This window comes from Octodon degus, unplaced genomic scaffold (assembly GCF_000260255.1).
Source record: "Octodon degus isolate 3935 unplaced genomic scaffold, OctDeg1.0 scaffold00005, whole genome shotgun sequence".
NCBI classification, from domain to species: Eukaryota; Metazoa; Chordata; class Mammalia; order Rodentia; family Octodontidae; genus Octodon; species Octodon degus.
In genome coordinates this window covers 24161857-24182381 of record NW_004524581.1, presented here as the reverse complement: position 1 = coordinate 24182381, position 20525 = coordinate 24161857, and the positions used below count along the sequence as shown (strand labels likewise).

General features: G+C 59.6%; 1 protein-coding gene across 4 annotated transcripts in view; it reads left to right on the top strand.

Annotated features, from left to right (window-relative positions):
• Positions 1-16476, top strand: part of Foxp4 (forkhead box P4) — a 41189-nt gene extending 24713 nt beyond the window's left edge. Inside the window, exons 3-18 of one of the 4 annotated variants that reach the window (XM_023720045.1) lie at positions 2407-2502; positions 3540-3546; positions 6253-6380; positions 6783-6869; positions 7955-8102; positions 8216-8429; positions 8654-8758; positions 9285-9372; positions 10393-10476; positions 10594-10762; positions 10849-10925; positions 11280-11381; positions 14031-14152; positions 14826-14892; positions 15184-15353; positions 15731-16476. In XM_023720045.1, coding sequence (XP_023575813.1) covers positions 2407-2502; positions 3540-3546; positions 6253-6380; positions 6783-6869; positions 7955-8102; positions 8216-8429; positions 8654-8758; positions 9285-9372; positions 10393-10476; positions 10594-10762; positions 10849-10925; positions 11280-11381; positions 14031-14152; positions 14826-14892; positions 15184-15353; positions 15731-15878 — 1812 coding nt within the window. In that variant the 3' untranslated portion in view covers positions 15879-16476. Of the gene's footprint in view, positions 1-2406; positions 2509-3539; positions 3547-4380; positions 4408-6252; positions 6381-6782; positions 6870-7954; positions 8103-8215; positions 8430-8653; positions 8759-9284; positions 9373-10392; positions 10477-10593; positions 10763-10848; positions 10926-11279; positions 11382-14030; positions 14153-14825; positions 14893-15183; positions 15354-15730 lie in introns of those variants that run through there. The other 3 variants (XM_004624160.2, XM_004624159.2, XM_023720058.1) reach the window with 3 other exon arrangements.
• The last annotated feature ends 4049 nt before the right edge of the window (positions 16477-20525 follow it).

Below are 20525 nucleotides of genomic sequence, written 5' to 3'. Positions count from 1 at the left end.
GTGTTGGGAAGGAGCTCCAAGACCCTTGGCATCTGCCGAGAGGGTGTGCCAAGGTAGGGCTGCTCTCCAGCGCTGTAGGAGGCGGGCTGTCCTGTGATTTATCAAGCCCCAGCACCAGCAGGCAGTGTGGACCCTGACACCTGGTGCATTAGAGTGATGGATGAGCTGTGATGGGGCCACAAGGAGCCAAGGGCCTGCCTGGCCCTACTGGGAGAGGGCCGCACACTAGGGGAGATGTCCCACCCCACCTTGCCGGACTGGGCTCTGGATGTGGAGCCCAGGGTCTCGGCCCGTGGCCCACCCAGCACAGCATGAACTCAGGGTTCCTCTGGGCCAGGGCTAGGCAGTGGGCAGATGGTCGAAATGGCCTTCCAGCGTCCAGACCCCTCCTGCCGCTGCCCTCTAGGAAGTCCCCTGGGACCTCCCAAGCAGAGAGGACACAGACACCACCCTCTGTCCCTGCAGTCCCTATTTCCCTGTATCATGGATTATAGGGAGTCGGGAGGGCCCCAGGCAGGTAGCACAGGAGGACTGGAGGGGAATAGGGCCTGCAGAGGGCCTCACCAACTTCCAGAATGAGGTTGCAAGGCCCTGTCATTTCCCTGTAAATCTTGTAATTTCATGCTCCAGGGGACCAAAAAGAGAACGCAGCTCCCTGGCTCTCCCCAGGACCTTATCCCTTTTGCCTGCCAGGATCCGGAGTCCTTCATCTGCCCCATCCCCCTCAGGTGACATCCTCTCCCCACTGCCAGCTGGGCTTCACCCCTGGTCTCTGACCAAGCCCTGTGCTCCTCCATGCTGTCTTCACCTCTGTGGGACACTTGAGTGTCCCCAAACCTGACCTGAAAGAGGTCAGGAAAAGCCAGGCCAGAGGCACAAAGGCCAGGCTCCTTCCTGTGACCACCCAGCCACCTCCTGGCCTCCACCCACAGCCTCTCCAAGCAAAAGGTTAGCTCCTTGCCTTCCCAGGTGACCCTTGAGGAGGCAGCACACACCTCCCTCTGGGAACCTGGCTCAGTTTATTCCGTCACTGGATGGGGACCTGGCGGATGGGCAGGAGCTATGGGGGTGTCTGCAAAGGGTTTTGCCCTGAAGGAACTTGAGGTGAGGTCATGTGAGGGGGGACAGACTGGAAGGAGCCACAGGTGGCAGATGTCACTCAAGCTATGTGGGCAGAAGAGAAGGGGACTGGTGACAAGGGGAGGTGGCAATGCATAGATGCCAAGAAGGTCCCAGGCTCTGAGCCTTGAACTCCCAGATTTAGGGATAAGGACGCAGTACAGAGAGGTGGTTGTCCTGACCTAGGTCACAACTAAGAGGCGATATCTTGAGACCCCCACCTGGGCTTGCCTGATGCCAGGCCCTATGTCAGGGGCTCCCTGGGAATCTTAGAGGGCCCTGGAGGCAGAGGGGTGACCCAGCTCATACACTGGGTCCCACACCAATCCCACACACTTCCCAGGCCTAGAACCCTTTGCCGCAGTCCCACAACCCCGCGACCACAGTCCAGGAGACCCTGGAGATGGATTCAGATTCAAGTGCAGGTCCTGATGTGTTTCTCTAATCTGGCTCTTCCAGGGCCAAGAAGCCTTGAACCCATACTCCCTGAGCTCAGAAAGCAGGTGTTCCTCAGACCCTGGGGTTCCTGGTGGATCCTTGGGTGCTCCCCTCCCCCACACTGAACCCCCAGTGAGGCACACAGGCCTGGGAGCCAGGCTTTCTGGGCTCAAATCCTCACCGTTGATACTGGACAAGTAATTAACCCAGAGGCTCAGTTTATTCATCTGTAAAATGGGCTGGTACATCCCTACCTCACAGCTGTTGGGGGAAGACTGAGATCTTGCCTGTCAACTGCCTGACAGACGCTCATTTAAAAAGTACTCTTGGGGCCAGGGAGATGGCTCAGTAGAATAAGTGCTTGTCTTGCAAGCGCAAGGGCCTGAGTTCAATCCCCAGTTCTGCCAAAAAACAAAAACCACTACTCTTGTGTATGTGAGTGCTAAGGACAGAGACCTAAAGCCTTTAACACTGAGCTACATCATCAGCCCCTTCTTAAAAATGTTTTACTTTGAATTAGGCTCTTGGTAAGTTGGCCAGGGCTGGAATTTGCAATCTTTCTGCCTCAGCCTCCCAGGGTGCTAGGATTCCAGGTGTGCTTAGCACCCTGCACTGTCCCTGGAATCCTCTTTGGCCCAGGGCCCTCTCATTTGCTGTTCCCACAGAGTCCTACTAGAATCCCTCTGGCCTAGGGGCAGCTGTCTGGGCAGTGATCCTGCAGGGCCAGTGTTGGTGACTCCTACCTTGGTCCTTACCCCTGCCTTCCACTGCACCCCACTGTTGCTGCCTGAACTCTCCCTGCCCAGGGCCCTGTGGGCCGGCCGCACTGACTCAGCCCTTGTCTTGCAGGCTCTCCAGGTGGCCCGCCAGTTCCTGCTGCAGCAGGCCTCAGGCCTGAGCTCCCCGGGGAACAATGACAGCAAGCAGACTGCCTCTGCCTCTGCCGTGCAGGTGAGGGAATGGCGGGGCTGAGGGTCGGGACCCTGGGGAGAACCCCTCCTGCCGCTCCCAGCGCCCCCCAACCCCAGCAACGGGCGCCTGGCCAGCAGGAAGCAGTTAGTGCAGCAGGGTGCGGCCAGAAACTTCCACTTTCTCCGTCTCCCCGTCTGCCAGGCCGTACTCTGGCTCCGCCTCTGTCCCTGTCACTCAAACGCTGCGTCTGTCTGCGGCCCTAGCTCCTACCTGTCAGGGTCTTTCTCGGTCACTTCTCAGGTTTCTGTGCCTCGTCCCTGTGGGTCTCTCTGTCATCGGCCCTCTGTTCCCAAGGCCTACGAGGGGTCTCCGCTCCCGGGGTCCCCAGCCCTCCCCTCCCCCACCTCCCCTAGGTCTCTCGCGTCTCTCCCGGTTTCCTGTCTCTGGATGTCTCTAGGTCTCTTTTGTTTTCCTTTGCACAATCTGCCCTTTTTTCGCCTCCTCCCTTCCCCCAGCTCCCGGCCCATCTGGCTGGCTGGGGGAGGGGGATCGGTGGGAGGTGGGGGAAGCCAGGCCTTCTGTTTACCTTTTGTGTCACAAAGAACTTGGGAGAATTGCAGTCTGAGTCTTGCCTGGGTCACAACTGGGGCAGCGGCGCCCTCTCGCTCCCCTCCCCCCTCCCCGCCCAGCGGCCAAGCCCTCCCCACCCCCACCCCAGCAGCAGGGGTGGCTGGGGACAGGGAGAGGATTAAGGGGGCTTTGAAAGGAAGTTTATCTAGCAGAGCTGATCCTGAGCTGGCCTGCTGTGGAGTCTGGGGGCTCCGGGGGCTGGGGAGGGGAGAGGGAAGTAGGGGGGACCCGGACGGGGTTCTCCTGGGGAGATTCCAGCTCTCCGACAGAGTATCTGGGTTTTATAAAAAAACACGCACATGTTTGGAAAACGCTTTGAAACGGTTCAAGGTGCTGGGCAGCTGTGGGGCCCCCGCAGTCAGTAGCCTTTGAGCAACCTGGGGCCCCGCGAGGCCCAGAGCGGGAGCCAGGAGGGGAATCTCCGGCAGGGGGAGGAGGAGTCTGCCGAGGGCGTTGGGGCGGGGCCTCTGAGTCCAGACCCCATGTTGCACATAGAGGGGTGCTAGGCTGCTGACTGGGGTGTCCCTGACCCACAGCCAGAGAGAAGAAGCTTGCAGAGCTGCGGGGGGGGGGTGGAGGGGGACTCTCCAGAATGAGAGCTTGGGTTTGGCCCATTAAGAAGTGGCCCTTATCCCAGGTCTTCTCTCTGTTGCCTCCTGACCTGCTTGTCGTCTGCCCTCCCAGCAGCAGATTCTGAGCTCTCCCTGGGGCACAGCTGACGCTGGCCGACAGCTTGCCATGGGACAGACAGCGGGCACTCAGGCCTTTCCTCTGTGCTGCGCCCCATGGGACAGGTGCTAGGATGCGGCCCATCTTGCAGACAGTTGAGCGAGTCACCCCATGGATAAGGGGCATAGCCCAGATTTGAACCCAGACAGGTAGCTACAGAACCACGCCCCACCCCCATGGTGGCTCTGGCTGCCACATGCACAGCGTCCCCCGCCAGGGGTTTGGCTGTTGACCACTTCCTCTTCTGCCTCCTGTCCCTTCCATACCTCCCACTCCCTCTGAAGTTCCAATCTCCAGAGGAGGGGCCTCGCCCAAGTTGGATCCAGGGTCTAGAAACAACTTTGCCAGAGCTCCAGGCTGTGGAAGAGAGGAGAGAGCACAGGGTGCAGGACAGGCGAGGGCTGGGCCTATGTGAAGGGAGGGAGGCTCCTGGGGTTGCCTGTTGTGGCTAACCCGGCCTGGCTGTGCAGGGGCAGCCCTGGGCCACAAGGCAGTGCAGGTCCCACCACTCTCTTTCCTTTTTTTTTTTTTTTTTTTTTTCAGAACCGGGGATTGAACTTAGACCCTTGTGCTTGCCAGGCAAGTGCATATTCTACCGAGCCCTCTCCCCAGCTCTCTCTTTCCTATTGTGACTTTAGCACAGAATTAGTCTGAGACTTCCGGTCCCGTGAAAGGGAATTAATCCAAGCTTCAGCCTTGCCGCCCCACTCTGCTCCCCATGCTCCCATGGACCCCAGACCCCTTACTTAAGAGCTTCTGTTCCAGTCCTTCCCTCTGGCACCCGATCGATCCCATCCATGCCATCTCCAAACAAGCTTTCTCTGGGATTGCTTCTTATCTTTCGGGGGTGGGGCAGGGATGTGACCCCTAGGATGAGACCCACTGGGAGGCCAGGGTCCCACAGCCCACCCCTGGCCACCAATGCTGTGATGCTGGGTGCTCCCACAGCATGAGGGCAGAAAGGGCTGTGAGGCTCGGTGTTGCAGGCTTCTGAAGTGTCACTAACCCAGGTCCCCTCAGCAGCCACCCCAGCTGCCAGCCAACACAGGAGCTGCCTGAGTCCGCCCATCACCACCAGCTGTGGGGTCCCTGGCATGGAGACCACCAGTGAGGAGGAGGAGAGCCAGAGCAGGGCTCAGCCACCAATTGGGGGAGGAGCAGATGGGCACCCTGGGACTTCCCCACATCCCTGTGCCTCCTGCTTCCGCCTATCCTGGGGATTTCCTAATCCAGGCTCTTAGCCTTCCACGCTGAGTTCTGCCCCCATGTTTGGGCTGGGGGAGGGACAAGTCTATGCAGGACCCCCTCCCCGCCCAGGGCCTGCAGCAGGACTCTGCCTGCTGGGAAGGCTGCAGCTGTGGCAGCTGACACTTAGCACCCACAGTGCACCCAGCCCTCTGTGGAGTGGAGGGAGAGGCCTGGGCCCCATCAGGCACCCATCCTGCTAAGACATGGCTGGGCCCTGCCTGCTCAGACTACACAGGCCTGGGGGTGCTGGGAGGTGGGGCTGGGAAAGACAGATGTCACTGATTTTCACTGAGCCTTTTCCAGAGAGACCCAGCCCAGGTAGGAGCTGACAGCCCCTCTCCCTGGAGCATTCCAAGTGCTCTGATCAAGCGGCATCTCTTTTGGTCCAACCCCATGCGTGACAGCCCAGAGAGGACAAGTGACTTGCTCAGGGTTGCACAGCAGGTTGTGTGCCCAGCTAGGAGAAGCCTGCTGCCCTAACTCCCAGCCCACTGTCCCTCTCACCCCTCTGAAGACACAACGACACTTCCACACCCTCACCAGGGCAGGGCCTGAAGGCCTCCAGGGCCTCAGGTCTGGGCTACTCTGTGCTTAGCATAGAGTATGTGACGTGTGTGAGCGGGGCCAGACTCCATGTCCCTGTGCCAGGTGGGCCACTGCGCAGCCCTTCCCATTGCTGTGGATGCCTTCGGCCAGCAATCGCTGGCCAAAGGAGAGCTGAGAATGGCCTGGAGCACTGCCCCTCCTGGCTACTGGGGGAGACCTGTCCACTCCCAGGTTCCAGTCCCTGTCTGTCGGGTCTGATTTCCCCCTGCCAGCATTGCATGCCACAGTAACAGTTGCTGCCCTGGTGCTAGCTTCCGGCCCTCACTGCACCTTATGGGGCAGGCATTGTTCCCATTGACTAGCTCATTTGCATCTTGCTCTGTAGTTCAGGCAGGCCTCAAGCTTGGGACATCCTCCTGCCTCAGCCTCCTTTGTGCTGGGATTACAGGCATGTGCCATCATGCCTGGCTGCTGATCTCCTTTGTAGACAAGAAAAACAGAATAAGGATCTACCCCTTGTCTAAAAAAGATACAGCCTGGAGGCAGCATTGCCCTGGCAGCCCCTCTCAGAGCCTCCCTATCATGCTGTGGGTGGCCCCGGGTGCTGCCCCTCGCTAACAGGGCAAACCCTGCAGGTGCCGGTGTCCGTGGCCATGATGTCGCCGCAGATGCTCACCCCGCAACAGATGCAGCAGATCCTGTCACCGTCACAGCTGCAAGCTCTGCTCCAGCAACAGCAGGCGCTCATGCTGCAGCAGGTGGGTCTGGCCTCCGGCAGTGGTGTCCCCACCTCCCTCCCTGTTTACCACAGGGCAGTGGCAGAAACCAGCATGACTGATGCAAGCTCAGGCCCAGCCCACCCGCATTCCTCCAGGCAGGGCTGCTGGGAGGCTAAAGGTCCTGCTCAGCAGCCCCCAACCCCAGTATTCCCCTCTGCTGGCCCCACTTCCAACTCTGGAACTCCAGGGTAGGGCAAAGCATCTGGACACCTGACCCCATCCCCAGATGCGCACGAGGGCTCCTCCAAGAGGCAGGAGGGCTGGTCAGCAGGGTGTGCTCCCCTCCTCGCTGCCCACCCCCAGCTGATAGACAGGTGGGCAGGACGTAGCTGGAGGTGGCTGGCCCTGCCTGCTAACTGTCCCCCACCTTGTCCCCTACAGCTTCAGGAATATTACAAGAAGCAACAGGAACAGCTGCATCTACAGCTCCTCACCCAGCAGCAGGCTGGGAAACAGCAGCCCAAAGAGGTGAGAGGCTGCAGCAGCCTGGCCCAAGGCTCCAGATGTCCCCTGAGATCCCTATCCCAACACCTGCAGTGCCAGCTCTACCCTGGCCAGGGGCCGTCAGTCTGGAAGTGCTGGGGAAAGAACTGCCCTGTGGGGACTGGGAAAAGCAGGACAGCCTTGTGCCAGGGCCAAGGGGCTGTGGCTTACGCCTCCCCCATTCCCCCAGTGGTGGGGTCTCAGTCTGTGCGCATCACTGGCCCCGGAATGTCACATCTAGCTGCCTCATGTCTGTGCCACCCCCTGCCTCCCTCCCCTGCTGGACTTCTGCCCAGCCCCCACACCATGGCCATGTGCTTCCCTCCTGCTGGCCAAACCAGAGTCCCTGTTGTAAGTGGCCTCTCCAAGCATTCTAACCCAGCCCTTCTTTAGCTCTCTGATCTCTGCATTGAGTAGCCAGCAACTCCCACCCCCACTACCTCCTCCCAGCAGGAGAGGCACCAAGCTTGGTTCCCATGGCTCAGAGCCCTGCTGACAGCGGCTTGTCAGTGCCTTCGTGAGGAGGGAAGGAGTGGAGGGGCAGGCGTGGAGACAGGCAGGGTGTTGCCTAGCGGGCGCGAGATGCTTTGCCTGCTCTGGTCCCACCCCATCCACCCGTTCGTTCTCTGTCCAGACAGCAGAGCGCAGGATCTGGGAGGAGGGAGAGCACCCCCCCCCCGCAGAAGGGGCCCCCAGGCATGTGGGAATGGTGCTTTTAGGGGGGGTGGCCTCTAGGCTCTGACGGGCTCATCGATCACAGTGACGGGAGCCCCCCCCAGGCGCACGGAATGCGCAGCAGAGGGGGGAGGGCTGGCGTCGTACTGCGTGTCTGGGTCTGGCTGCGTGTGTTTGTGCGCGCGCGCGTGCGTGCATGCGTGTGTTTACTGCGAGAAGGCATGCAGCCCTATGGAAGCTGGGCTGGGAGCAGAGAGGCTGCAGCTGCAGACGCCGCCACGACAGCTCCGGGCGCTGACAGGGCCTGGGAGGGGGTGGCCGCGGGGTGGGGGCCGGATGGAACACCTGAGGCTGAAGGCACCCCTCTCTGCCCGCCCCCTCGGGCCGCCCCACAGGCGCTGGGAAACAAGCAGCTGGCCTTCCAGCAGCAGCTCCTGCAAATGCAGCAATTGCAGCAGCAGCACCTGCTCAGCCTGCAGCGGCAGGGGCTGGTCAGCCTGCAGCCTAGCCAGGCCTCAGGGCCCCTGCAGACCCTCCCACAAGGTGAGCTCCGCCCTACCCCCCACCGTGTCCCCCTGTGCCCCAAGGCCCAGGAGGTTAGAGAGAGCTCTTTGGTCCCCTCAGCCTGACCCAGCCAGCCTCCTGTCTTCCCCTAGCAGCCGTGTGCCCCACAGACCTGCCTCAGCTGTGGAAGGGTGAGGGTGCCCCGGGGCAGCCTGCTGAGGACAGCGTTAAGCAGGAGGGGCTGGACCTCACCGGCACAGCCACCACCGCTACCTCGTTTGCCACACCCCCAAAAGTCTCCCCCCCACTCTCCCACCACCCCCTGCCCAACGGACAGCCCACTGTGCACACATCTCGGAGAGACAGGTACAGTGGCAGTGCATGGGCAGCGTGGCAGGGTTGGGAGCATCAGACACCTGTGGGGCAGACCTGGGTTCCCATGCTTGGCACTGCGGGGGGGTGGGGGGTTTCTGGTTGCAGGCTGGATAGTCTGGTGCTAGGCCTTAGTAAGCTGGAAACAGCAAAAACACCAGACCGGGCCTGGGCTGCTGAGGTCCTCCGAGGTCTCTGAACAATTCCTGACCCCCTAGCTCCTCCCATGAGGAGACCCCCAGCTCCCACCCCCTGTATGGACATGGAGAGTGCAAGTGGCCGGGCTGCGAGACCCTGTGTGAAGACCTGGGCCAGTTCATCAAGTAGGTGCCGCTCGCTGCCCCGCTCACCCTTTCTGTGGCCTGTGGTCCCCTGAAGTCCTGGGTCTTTGCTCCAGGGAGACTTGAATTTCACCTATGCCCACTTGGCCTCCTGATCGCCTACTTACCCTGTCTTCCCAAGCTTGCGCCCCACTGCCCCCCTTCAGCATGGGGAGGGGTGTGAGGCGGAGCGTGTCCCCTGCAGTGTGACAGCCTGAGCCGGTGGACAGGCAGGACAAGAGGCAGCCAGGCGGCTGGTAGCAGGCAGACAGCTGCCACCGCCATGCCAGCCTCTGTCTCTGACTGATTAACTCTGCTGTCTCCCAGACCCGAGCAGCATCAGGGGTCAACCAAATTGTTTTCACGCTTCGTCAGAGGTTTACTTAATTAGTTCATTTGCAATTAAATCTCTCTGTAGAAGGGGTTTTAGCAAAGACATCAAAGCAGGCTGCGAAGAAAGAAGCCCTCTGCCCTTGCCCTCTTTCCGCCTCTCTGTCTCCTTTGCATCTCTGGTCTGTCTGCTTCCCAGGCACCTCAACACGGAGCACGCCCTGGATGACCGCAGCACGGCACAGTGCCGGGTGCAGATGCAGGTGGTTCAGCAGCTGGAGATTCAGGTGCGGCTGGGGGGTGGTGCAGGTGGGCTGTCTGTGGGAGGATCCTGACGAGCCCAAGGTAGGTGAGGAAGGCTGGGGCTCTGGGCTGTTCACCAGGGTTGGGGCATCTCTGTTGGCAGCTGCAGAAGAGCCTCATGCTACTTAACAACAAAAGCTAGCCAGGCAAGGTGGCACGGGCCCATCACCCTAGCCATCTGGAAGGCTGAGGCAGGGACGTCCCAAGTTACAGACTGGCTGTGTGGCTCTCCTCGTGATAGCCTGCCCCGCTCGCTCCAGGATGTTCTTTTATGTTGCTTTGCTCTCTAGCAGAGCCAGTTCTCCTGTAACTCTTCACTTTTACTTTCTCAAATCAATGTGGCCACTGCTAAAAAAGAGAAAAGAAGGGAGGGAAGGAAGAAAAAAAGAAAAAGTTACAGACTAGCCTGGACCACTTAGCTACTTAGCAGGACCCTGTCTCAAATGAAGAATAAAGTTTTGGGGATGGACCCAGTCCGAGAGCCCTGGGTTTATTATCCAGTGCAAAAACAAAAACAAACCAGAACACATGGTCATGTAGTGCTCTGAGTGCCTGCCTTTACCTAAGAAGCTCAAGAAGCCCTGTAAGCCAGGTGCTGCTGTCATCCCTGTTCATGGAAGCACAGCTGGCCCTGGTGACCTGCTGGCAGCCCCTGAGCTGACCAGGGCAGAACTACAGAGGTGACTCCTAGATGGGTCTGTCCCTCAGCCAGCCGAATATTTGCCCATTTCCCCAGCTCCTTGCAGCATGCGCTGCCCACGAGGGTGGTCGGGAAAGATTCTGAGTTTGCGAGTGGACATATCACTCATTGTCCCCCAGGACTGGCCCTCACTAGTGTCCCCTGGCCTCCCTGGGAATGAAGACACTGTGTGGAGGGGTGGTCAGTGGGGACCTCCAGTGAGGGCAGCAAGGAGAGGGGGACATGGAGGGGCTGGATGCTTGGGAGGAGGCCAGGAGAAGGTGGCCTATTGAGGCCAACTGAGCCCTTGCCTGCCTACCTGCAGCTGGCCAAGGAGAGCGAGCGGCTGCAGGCCATGATGGCCCACCTGCACATGCGGCCCTCGGAGCCCAAGCCCTTCAGCCAGCCTGTGAGTGACGCCGGCCCTGCCCCTCCCCCACCACCAGGTCCTGGGGTCTTTGGTGCCAGCACCAGCACCTCCATGGCTCACAGCAGGACCTGGCCTGGCCCTTGCTCCTTCCTCAAGGTGACTGTCTCTGCGGACCCATTTCCCGATGGCCTTGTGCACCCCCCAACCTCGGCAGCTGCCCCTGTCACCCCCCTGCGGCCCCCTGGCCTGGGTTCTGCTTCACTGCATGGTGGGGGCCCTGCCCGGCGGAGAAGCAGTGACAAGTTCTGCTCCCCTATCTCCTCAGGTAAGGTGGGGTGGGAGCCCCCCAGAGGCCTGCCCCAGGTTGCTGCAGGCCACCTCACCCTGCCTCACCCTCTACTCTCCCCACAGAGCTGGCCCAGAACCACGAGTTCTACAAGAACGCCGATGTCCGGCCCCCTTTCACCTACGCCTCCCTCATCCGCCAGGTGAGCTGGGGGCACAGGCCACTCTGTTCTCTCCTGGAGGGAGACATCCCTTGACCTTGCCCTTAGTGGTGCCGTCCTCCCCTAGGACTGGAGCCCGATGGGCCTGCCCACCACTGGCACGGATGTCCTGGGCTCACACACTTCCGCTCACACACACACACACACACATGCCCCTCACCTGCCTGTGCACACCTCGATGGGCCACCGCACACTGTCTTCTCCCCATGCCTCACCCCCACTGCCTCCCCTCCTAACACTCCTTTCCTCTGTTCATGGGCGAGGTAAGACCTGGTGGAGACCAAGTCCACAGGTGGGGCCCAGCCTGAGGGTCCCTTTGCCCCATCCTCACCCCAGGCCATCCTGGAAACCCCTGACCGGCAGCTGACCCTGAACGAGATCTACAACTGGTTCACCAGGATGTTCGCCTACTTCCGCAGGAACACTGCCACCTGGAAGGTGAGCTCTGGGCCCAGGCTGGCACACCCCAAGCCCCTCCACATCCCTGGAGATCAGAGCTGCCTGACCATTGGTCAGCCCCCACTGATTAGTTCTGTCCAGGTGGCCACCAGGACCCAGCTGAGTGCGGGGGTGACAGGCATGCACCCCATGTGGCTCTGTAACTGCCTTTAACCACTCCTGCTTGTAGCCTTGTGCTTCTCCTGCCAGGGAAGAGACCCATTTTGGGGGTGCTCTCCCAAAGGGCCTCGAAAGCTCCTACTCCTCAAGGCAAGGCTTCAGTAGTCGGCCAGGCCCCCCTTGGTAGGGAGGCCTGGGCTGGAGGCCCCAAAGAGTACATAGGCTTGGACACACGAGTGTCCTGCGGCCATGGTCCACGTGCTGGGGTACGAGGCACTCAAGTCTCCCCAGGGGTAGGAAGATAATTGTCTCATCCAATTAGTCATTTCACAGGGTTTTCCTGGGGGACCAGAGGAAAGGGAGAGGGGGACCCTAGAAAAATAGGACATGGAGATGTGGGCCAGGGCACCGAGCCATTTATTTTTCTGTAGCCAAGTTACAGTGCATGATTTGTGTGTGTGTGTGTGTGTGTGTGTGTGTGTGTGTGTGTGTGTGTACGCGTGCGCCACACTCTCATGAGTTGGGAAGGTGGCATCTAAACCATGCCAGGCCTCACGGGAGGCAGAGGAAGGAGGCTGGTCTTGTAGGGAGGTGGATCCCTGGGTCTTGAGTCCCCCTGCTGGCCAGCACAGGAACTGCAGTTAGGCCTCTTCCCCCTGGTGCCACCTGGTTTCAACAAGTGTCCCCCAGGCCTGTCTCCCTGGACTGCTTGGAACTTCCAGGACTGGCTTTCTCTGCCCTGGGTGTGCACAGGGGGCCCGTGAGGGAGTGCCCACGACCTCCATGTGTCCAAGCCTAACTCCCAACACTTGGAGACAGGCTGTGAGGCCGAGGCGCCTGCCATGATTGGCTGTGAGTGATGTCATTTCCTGCCAACCATAGCCCTGCCCTCCTTCCCAGCCTACATGGCCTTCCTGGGGCCACCTGCACCAGTCTGCAGCCTCCAGGCCGGGCCAGATACCAGGTGCTAGAAACTGAGACTTGTATACAGATGTAGGGAATCGTTGCAGTTACTGTTCGTTCTTCACTTTAATACTGTATGTTAGTCCTTGGCCCCAGGAGTAGCAGCGCAGAGCCCCATTTCCTGAGATAGTGTTGGCCTTGGAGACTGAGCTCCTGCCACCCACCCGCCCTGCGTTGCTCCTCTCTCCCCTGCACCCCCGACTGCAGTGTCCTACTTCTGCCTTCTCACGATGAGAAGCCACTGGTGCCAGTGGCCTCTACCCATTAATCTTCCTCTTCCTCCCCTCCATTCCGTTGGCTTCCTTCTTTTCCGTATCCTTCACTCTTCCTGGGCCCCACCCTGAGATGCTGTCTCCTTTGGATCAAGGGTCAGTGCAGGCCAGGCCAGCTGCTGGCCAGGAGGAGAGAGTGGCCATCTGCCAGGCTGCCGGGCCTCCAGGCCTCCTTGCGTCGTCCCCTCCCTGGGCCTGTCCTTTGTTTACGCAGCCCCCGCCAGACCCCTCAAATTGCCGGTAATGTTTCAGCGTAACGAATTAGTCTCTCATCACGAATCAGGCTTCGAAATGAGGGAGAAAAGCCCCGGTGAGGCCATCCTCGGAAATTGGGGTCATTCTCATTTGCAAAGCGGAGGATCGGAGCCCCGTAATGCGGGCAAATTTATTCCGAGGCAGGAGCCCCGGCGTGATTAGGCCCTTTGTAATTATCGCTCCGAGAGATTCCACTCCAGCCGCCCGCCTCCCTCGTGGATTAGCAGGCGAGTCGGAAAAATACACAGGATTTAATTAGAGGCAAATTAAAATTGGTAATGAAATCGGGCCAGTTGCAAGTGGCAAGAGTTGGAAGGCAGAGAGGGAGAAGGGTCTCCAGGGGCACAGGCTGCCTGCCCCGCCCGCTTTCTTCCCCTTTTAGAAATGTAAAGAGGAGATAAGGATTGGGGAGGCCGAGGGAGGACAGGTAATGGGGACAGGGACATGGGCAAGTGGGTGGGAGTGTGACAGCAGGTGGCTGGTGGGGGAGCAGGAAAACAGCAGAGAGCATGGAGGGGCAGAGAAGGCTGCGGGCACATTCAGGCCATCACCCATGTGTCCTACAAACGGGGTGACCTCAGCTCCTGAGGTACCCTGCCAGATGGAGGGGAGAGTGCCAAGGTGACCTAGCCCCCTTCCTTCCTGCCCTGTGGCTGCACTGTCACATGCCTTCTAGTTGATTTCCATGAGTGTGTATTAGGCCCCAGCTGTATACTCACACCCTCCATGTGGAAGCCATCTATTCCTGCGCTAGGGTCCAGGGAAGCTAGCACTCGCAGCTGGGGACACTCTGCGTGTGCCCAAGATAAGGTGCCAGGGCCCAGGTCCAACTTCCCGCTGCTCAGAGTCCTGGAGGAAGCTCCCTGTGTCTTTGACCAGAGCCAGCAGAAAGAATGGAATTCCCAGCAGGGACCACCATCCTATGGGGAGACCAGCAGGGAAAGCACCCTGGCTCCCTGCCAGCCTGGGCCTGGGGACATGGGACAGGATGAGGGCACTACTGTGCCTGTTGCTTGAGCCCCTCGCTCCACATCCCCAGAATGCCGTGCGCCACAATCTCAGCCTGCACAAGTGCTTCGTGCGTGTGGAGAACGTCAAGGGTGCTGTGTGGACAGTGGATGAGCGGGAGTACCAGAAGCGCAGGCCGCCGAAGATGACGGGGTACGTGGTGCTGTGGTCATCCAGGGGCCTGGGCTCTCCTGGCTCCTGGGAGGAGGAACAGCCTCCTAAGGTCCCTGGGCCCCCTCTTCATTTCCAGGGAACAGGCTGGAGAGGGTAAGGGGCAGAGCAGGGGACAAGGGGCAGAGCCTGGGTGCCAGGCTCTGGGGCAGGTGTTATGTGTCTCATGCCAACTGAGTTGGATGTGTTTTGCCCCCCCAGCTGTGTGACCTAAGGCCTGGTCCTTACCCTCTCTGAGAGACTATAAAGGGGACCGACCATCACTGAAGTAGACAGACAATCTTGGGCTGTGGCTCTCCCCAACACCTGTGGGTACAGCAGAGCCTTTTGCTAGGGGCACCTGAGGACAGGCTGGCCGAGCACAGGGCTAATCATGTGTCCCCAGCTCAGGGTGGCAGATGTGAAGCTGTCCAGGCTAATCTTGGGCTTTGCCAATCGACAGAAAACCCAGAGTGGAGAAGGACGAGCCAGGCAGCCTGATGTGCAGAGGGGCCTGGGAGGGGTCCTGCAGGGACCAAAAGGGCCTGGTGCTCCCAGTGGCCCGTCCTGCCAGGTCATCTAGGAGAGCAGAGGGGACAGGGCCTGGCTCCACACGGGCCCTGGCTGGGGATCGGGAGGAAGCGGGTGGTAAGCCGACCCCTGCTTCTGCCTCCAGGAGCCCCACCCTGGTGAAGAACATGATCTCGGGCCTCAGTTACGGAGCACTTAACGCCAGCTACCAGGTGACCAGCGACCCAGGACCGCCCACCCCCACCCAGGCCCACCTACCTCAGGTTGACCTCTGCCTGGATTTCACAGAGGGCTTGCAGCTTGTGGGGCCGGCAAGGGGGCTGGCATAACTTACATGGGTTCCCTGTGCTCCCAGAAAAGCAGAAAAGCTGGGACGTGGGACGTGGGGCGGAGTCTGGGCCTGATGCTGCCAAGAGGGACAGCCAGGTCACCAGAGGCGGTGGGGGGGGGGGCGGGGGGCGGGGCAGACCCAGCCCACTGACCCTCCACGCCCTGCACTCCAGGCCGCTCTGGCCGAGAGCAGCTTTCCCCTCCTCAACAGCCCAAGCGTGCTGAACCCCGGCTCGACCAGCAGCCTCCTGCCCCTCAGCCACGAGGACATGGGGGCCCCTGGGGAACCACTGCCCAGTAATGGCAGCAGCAGCCCTCCTCGGCTGTCCCCACCCCAGTACAGGTGAGCACAGGTAGCCCTGTCCTAAGCATCCCCCTTTTCCTGTTCCTCCTCATAATACTGGGGGACCCTGAGCCTTGATTCTGAGTGCATCCCCTTTTAGATTTTGATTTAGGGTCTCCTTCAATTGGCTAGGCAGGGCCTCCCAGAGTGCTGGGTTTAGAGTTGTGTATATGCCGTACCTGGCTTCATCTTGATCTTTCTCCTTCTCCTCACCTCTCTCCTTCCTTCCCCTTCTCTCTTCCCTCTCCACTCTCTCCAGTTCTCTGCAGAAGGCTTTGGGGGAGGTCAGAGCTCAAGGGTAATGGGGTCCTGGGAGGACCCTGTGGGTCCCCCGCTGTAGGAACCCCCTGGCGCCCACATCCTCCCTTCTGCCACAGCCACCAGGTGCAGGTGAAGGAGGAGCCCGCGGAGGTGGAGGAAGATCGGAGGCCTGGAGTGCCCCTGGGCCCCCCCAATCCCAGCACTGTGGGGCCTCCAGAGGACAGGGAGTTGGAGGAGGAGCTGCCAGGGGAGGAGCTATCCTAAGGGACCTGGGGAGAGGGCGGGGGCGATACCCCAGGCCCAAACCTGGCCTCCCCACCCCCACTTCAGCCCCATGAACCTCAAGGCACTTCCCGGACTCGAGGGGGCAGCCTAGGCCAGCAACTCCCCTGCCATGAACTGACACACGCTTAGGGGCAGGCACAGGCCCCGTCCCCAAGGGGACACGGAACCCCTGGTCTGGGACCAGCAGAGGACATGGAGGGCCCGGACCCCTCCCAGACCCCCTTCATCAAATGCCATCTCCCTAACCACCAGCAGCAGGCCCCACCACTCTCCCAGGACGGAGCCCCATGCGGGGGAACCCCCTCTAAGGGCCTGTGCCGCTCCCCTGATTTGTATGCCCCGCCCTTTCTGTACTGTGAAGCGGGTGCTCTCGGGGCCCCAGCTCCTCGGCCCGGCCAGCTCTCCTCCCCTCCGCAGCCACATCTGGGATATAGCACTCTGTGCCCCGTGGGGGTCCCCACGAGCAGCACCCAGGCTGGACTGTGCGAAGCCTCCTGGGCCCTCCAGCAGGTGCTGTGGGATGAGGCTAGCACCCTGCTCAAAGCCACCTTCGGGTGGGACTGAGCCACCTGCCGGATGGAGGACGAGGCGACGCTGGAACCCGCCTCACAACCCCTGGGCACTGCAGTCCTCCCACCCTCCCCGTTCCCCACCTCTGCGTCCCCAGTTAAACGGATGACCAAAGACCTTTCTTATGCCGGAAGCAAAAACCAAAACTTTTCGTTGGCTTTTTCCTTTGTCGCCTCCCAAACTCCCAGCTGTCCCGGGCCCCAGCTGGAAGCCCTCCTCCACTTAAGTTATTGTTTTAAACCAAAGTTTACAGTGTCTGTTGGTGGCAAGACCCTCTCCCTCTTTCCCTTTCTGCCCGAGGACCCTGGGACTGGCCCTGCCTGGGGACGAGGAAGTGGGTATATGGGAGCCTCGGTCCTCAGGCCCGGGCTGCCCCGGGGGCTCCCTGACCCCTCTCTAGGACCAAGTCCCTGGCACGCTGGGAGTGTGGATTCCTGGATTCTGGCACCAGAGCTGGAAAAGTGAGACTCTGAAGACCCCCTATGGGGGACCCCAACCCGAGGCCAAGGACGGGGTGCACATGCTCAGAGCACCCCGCCAGGCCCCATTGCTGAGAAGACCCCTTGGATATCTCCTGAGAACCCCATGTACGCCCCTTCACAAGCTGCCCCTCAGAGGCGGGGCTCCCCATGTACCCCACCTGTGTCCGTTTGACCAGCACAGAAATATTAAACGTCCTCTACTCACTGGGCCCCGTGTGTGTCACCCAGGGGAGGGTGGCTGTGGGCAGGGGGTTGGCGGGGCACTGGCTTCTGTTGGGTGGCTCTTGGGGTCCAGGGTCAAGGGTAGTGGCATCCCAGGCCCTTTGTTCCTGGGCCCTTGCCCTATTCCCTCACAGGTTTGAAGCCCCACGTTCCCAGCAGGGAGGCAAGTGGCTGTGTGCCCCAGCATGTGCGGGGTGCCATCCTGGCCTTCACAGCGGGATCAATTTGGGGAGCGCATGCACACCCCCAGGGCATAGGTGTGGTGACCACCGTGCTGGAAGCTTGGGGTTGTACAAAGATGTCACTCCCACGCAGGACAGCCCAACATGGAGGAGAAGAGGCTGAGCTGCCGCAGGGCCCCAGCATCAGACCCTTCAGATCGGGGTCCCCACTCTGCTGTCGGGGCCACCAGGTCCCTTCTGGACAACTCTTCCCCAGGGCTGCAAGGCCCAGGCCTGGGTGAGGAAGCCTCTGCCAGGGGGCTGCACCCCCAGCCAAGTTCCTCCCAAAGCCAGAACTTCCTGGAAGTCACATTCTTTTTTTTTTTTTTTTTTTTTTTTTTGCGGAACCAGGAATTGAACTCAGGCCCTTGCACTTTCTGGAAGTTAGATGAGGGTAGGACTGGAACAGAATTGGCCCCTGCTCTCATGTCCGTCCCACCCTGCCCTTCCCCTGCCACCAAGACAACTCGTGTCTGTCCCCACAGCCTTCCTCCCACTCTGCTGTGACCTGCAGATCCCTCACTGTCACCTTCAAAGGGGGAAAGGCAGTGCTCAGCTCTGGGTCTCAGTACCCAGGCACCACGCAGAAGGAACACATGCTGTGGAGGTCCTGGGCTCCATGTGGACTCTGGCTGGGCGACAGTGACTCCAGTCACTGCTGTGCCCCTGCTTCCCCTCCCTACCTTTCTCCCAGCTGGGACCCCAGGGATGCCTGCTAAGTACCAGAAGAGAATCTTTTTGGGCCAGCCTCAGGGGCGCCCTCGGCCAGCTCATTCCCAGCAGCATGGTCCTTCCTGCAGCCTCACTGCGGCAGTGCCTGGCTCTGTGGGCCACTCCAAATGCACGCTCCATTTCTGGGAGGTGAGGTGAAGATCTCCCTTGGGCAGTGGCCAGGGAGAGGCCCTTGCACAATAGAAGCAGAGTAGTTCAAGCTGGCTTTGCACTTGAGGTGGGTGATCCTCCTGCCTCAGCCTCCCAAGTGCTGGAGTTACAGGCGTGTGCCACCAAGCTCAGGCATACACTGATCTTTTAGATTCACTCCCTCCATCGCGGGCAACATTATTTAGCGTTTCTTCCCTGAGAAGCGCTGAAGGAGCCATCTTTGGAACCGGTGCTCAGGCTAACAGAAAGAAATGCATTGTGCTGCGGCGACACTCGGCCCTGCGGGGGCGGAACGAAGCCGCCTCTCTTCCCGCTCCTCACCACCCGGGCGTGAGGCCTTTCGCCGATGGCCGGCAGAGGGCGCCTTAGACCGCGTGGACCCAGGCCCGGCTCCAGCGAGCGCGGGGTTGCCTTCTGCAGCCCAGGCCTTCCCGACTTGACGTCTATGAGATGGCGTCTTTTTTTTTTTTTTCCTCGTTTATTGAACCCAGGGTGTTCTACCACAGAGCCCCCAGACCTTTTAATTTTTTGAGACAAGTTCTCACTAAGTTGCCCAGACTGGTCTGGAACTTCCGATCCTCCTGCCAGCTAAAAAATATCTTAGGTAGCAACAGAAGGTGAGAGAATGGGATGCTCGCAAGGAGAGCTGGAGCCTGCTGCGTCAGGAGTGGTGAGGGGATCCGCTTTGTCCCCTCTCCCTCCCATTGTCCCCGGTTATTAATCCCAGGGCTTCCATACTGAGCTATATCCCGGACTTTTTTCTATTTTTTATACAGTCTCCCTAAATCACTGGGCTCAGACTCTTGATCCTCCCGTATCAGACAGCTGGGATGACGGGCCAGTCCCATAGCTCCTGGTTACTAATTTAACTGTAATATTAATTATTGGCATTTTTTCCCATTAAGGTAGAAATTTGGTACAAGGTCTCACTACACAAGGGCCAGCTAGATGGCTCCGCGGATTAAAGCACCTGCTTAGGCAGATGCAGGGACTGGGGTTTGATCCCCGGCGTGCTGTGCCGGCCTGCCCCTGGCACACGCTGAGGCGGGCGGGCATGGCGCTGGCAGGCCTGTAATCCCAGCACTTGGGAGGCTGAAAACAGGAGGAGCACTATGAGTCCAACCTGTGTAGTGAGACCCTCTAGATTCTGCACTAAATGCTTTTTTTCTTCTTTTTTTTTCTTTTTCTTTTTTTCTTTCTTTTTTTTTTTTTTGTGGAACCAGGGATTGAACTCAGGCCCTTGTGCTTGCCAGGCGCTTATTCTACTGGCCCCTAAATGCATTTTTTAAAAATGGTCTGGCTACACATTTTAGACCCGTAGTGATCCTCTTGTCTCAGCCTCCCCAGCGCCACCACAGCCGATTTCAGGGCTGGCTCAGCAAGCCAAGGCAGCTCCTCAGCCCCTTAGTGGTTTACATTTAGGAGCTCATACTGTGCCTATACTCACCCCTCACACAACTCCAAGTTGACCTCCATCAACACCCTATTTCTCAGTTGAGGAAACTGAGGTAGGCGGTGGAGAACATCGGCAGGTGCTCTATACTGCCAATTTCCTGGCCACACTGATCACTGAGGCATTTTCCCCTGTTCCACTGTGCCTTTGGCGGCCCCTGAAAGGAAATGGAGGTACAGAGCGCTTCCAAGCTGAGATTGATTTATTTATGTATTCATTGTGGTACCAGAAATCAAACTCAGTACCTCTTGCTTGCCCAGCAGGCGCTGTTTCACTGAACTATGTCCCCAGCCCCGAGCTGGGATTGAGGCGCACGGGCTTAGCCTTGTCTTCTGGGTAGGATGAGGTGGGCCAGGGCTCAGGACACTCAAAGGAGGACAGTGAACCTTAGAATAGCCAGGAACACCCAGCTGGCTGTGGTGGGCAGGCCTGCGATCCTGTAATGCCAGCCCTTGGGAGCCTGAGGCAGGAGGATTGCTGCAAGTTCAAGGCGATCTTGGACTACATAGCTAGACCTTGTCTCAAAAAAAAAGAAAGGCTCAGAGAAGCCTACAAAAATAATCACGCGGGGCTGCTGCAGGGCCAGGCCCTCCGGTGGTGGGAGACACAAAGAGGCGCTTGTCTGTGGGGTTCGCACTCACACACCCGGTGCTCCCTCATACCAGGCGGCCTCTCCAGCTTTATTGCCCACGGCTACCCTTGCTGGGGTCAGAGTGATACACAGGCCCCGGTCCCCACACCAGCACATGGTCTGCGTCATCTTGGGATCAAAAGTTTAGACAAACAGCTGTTCCCG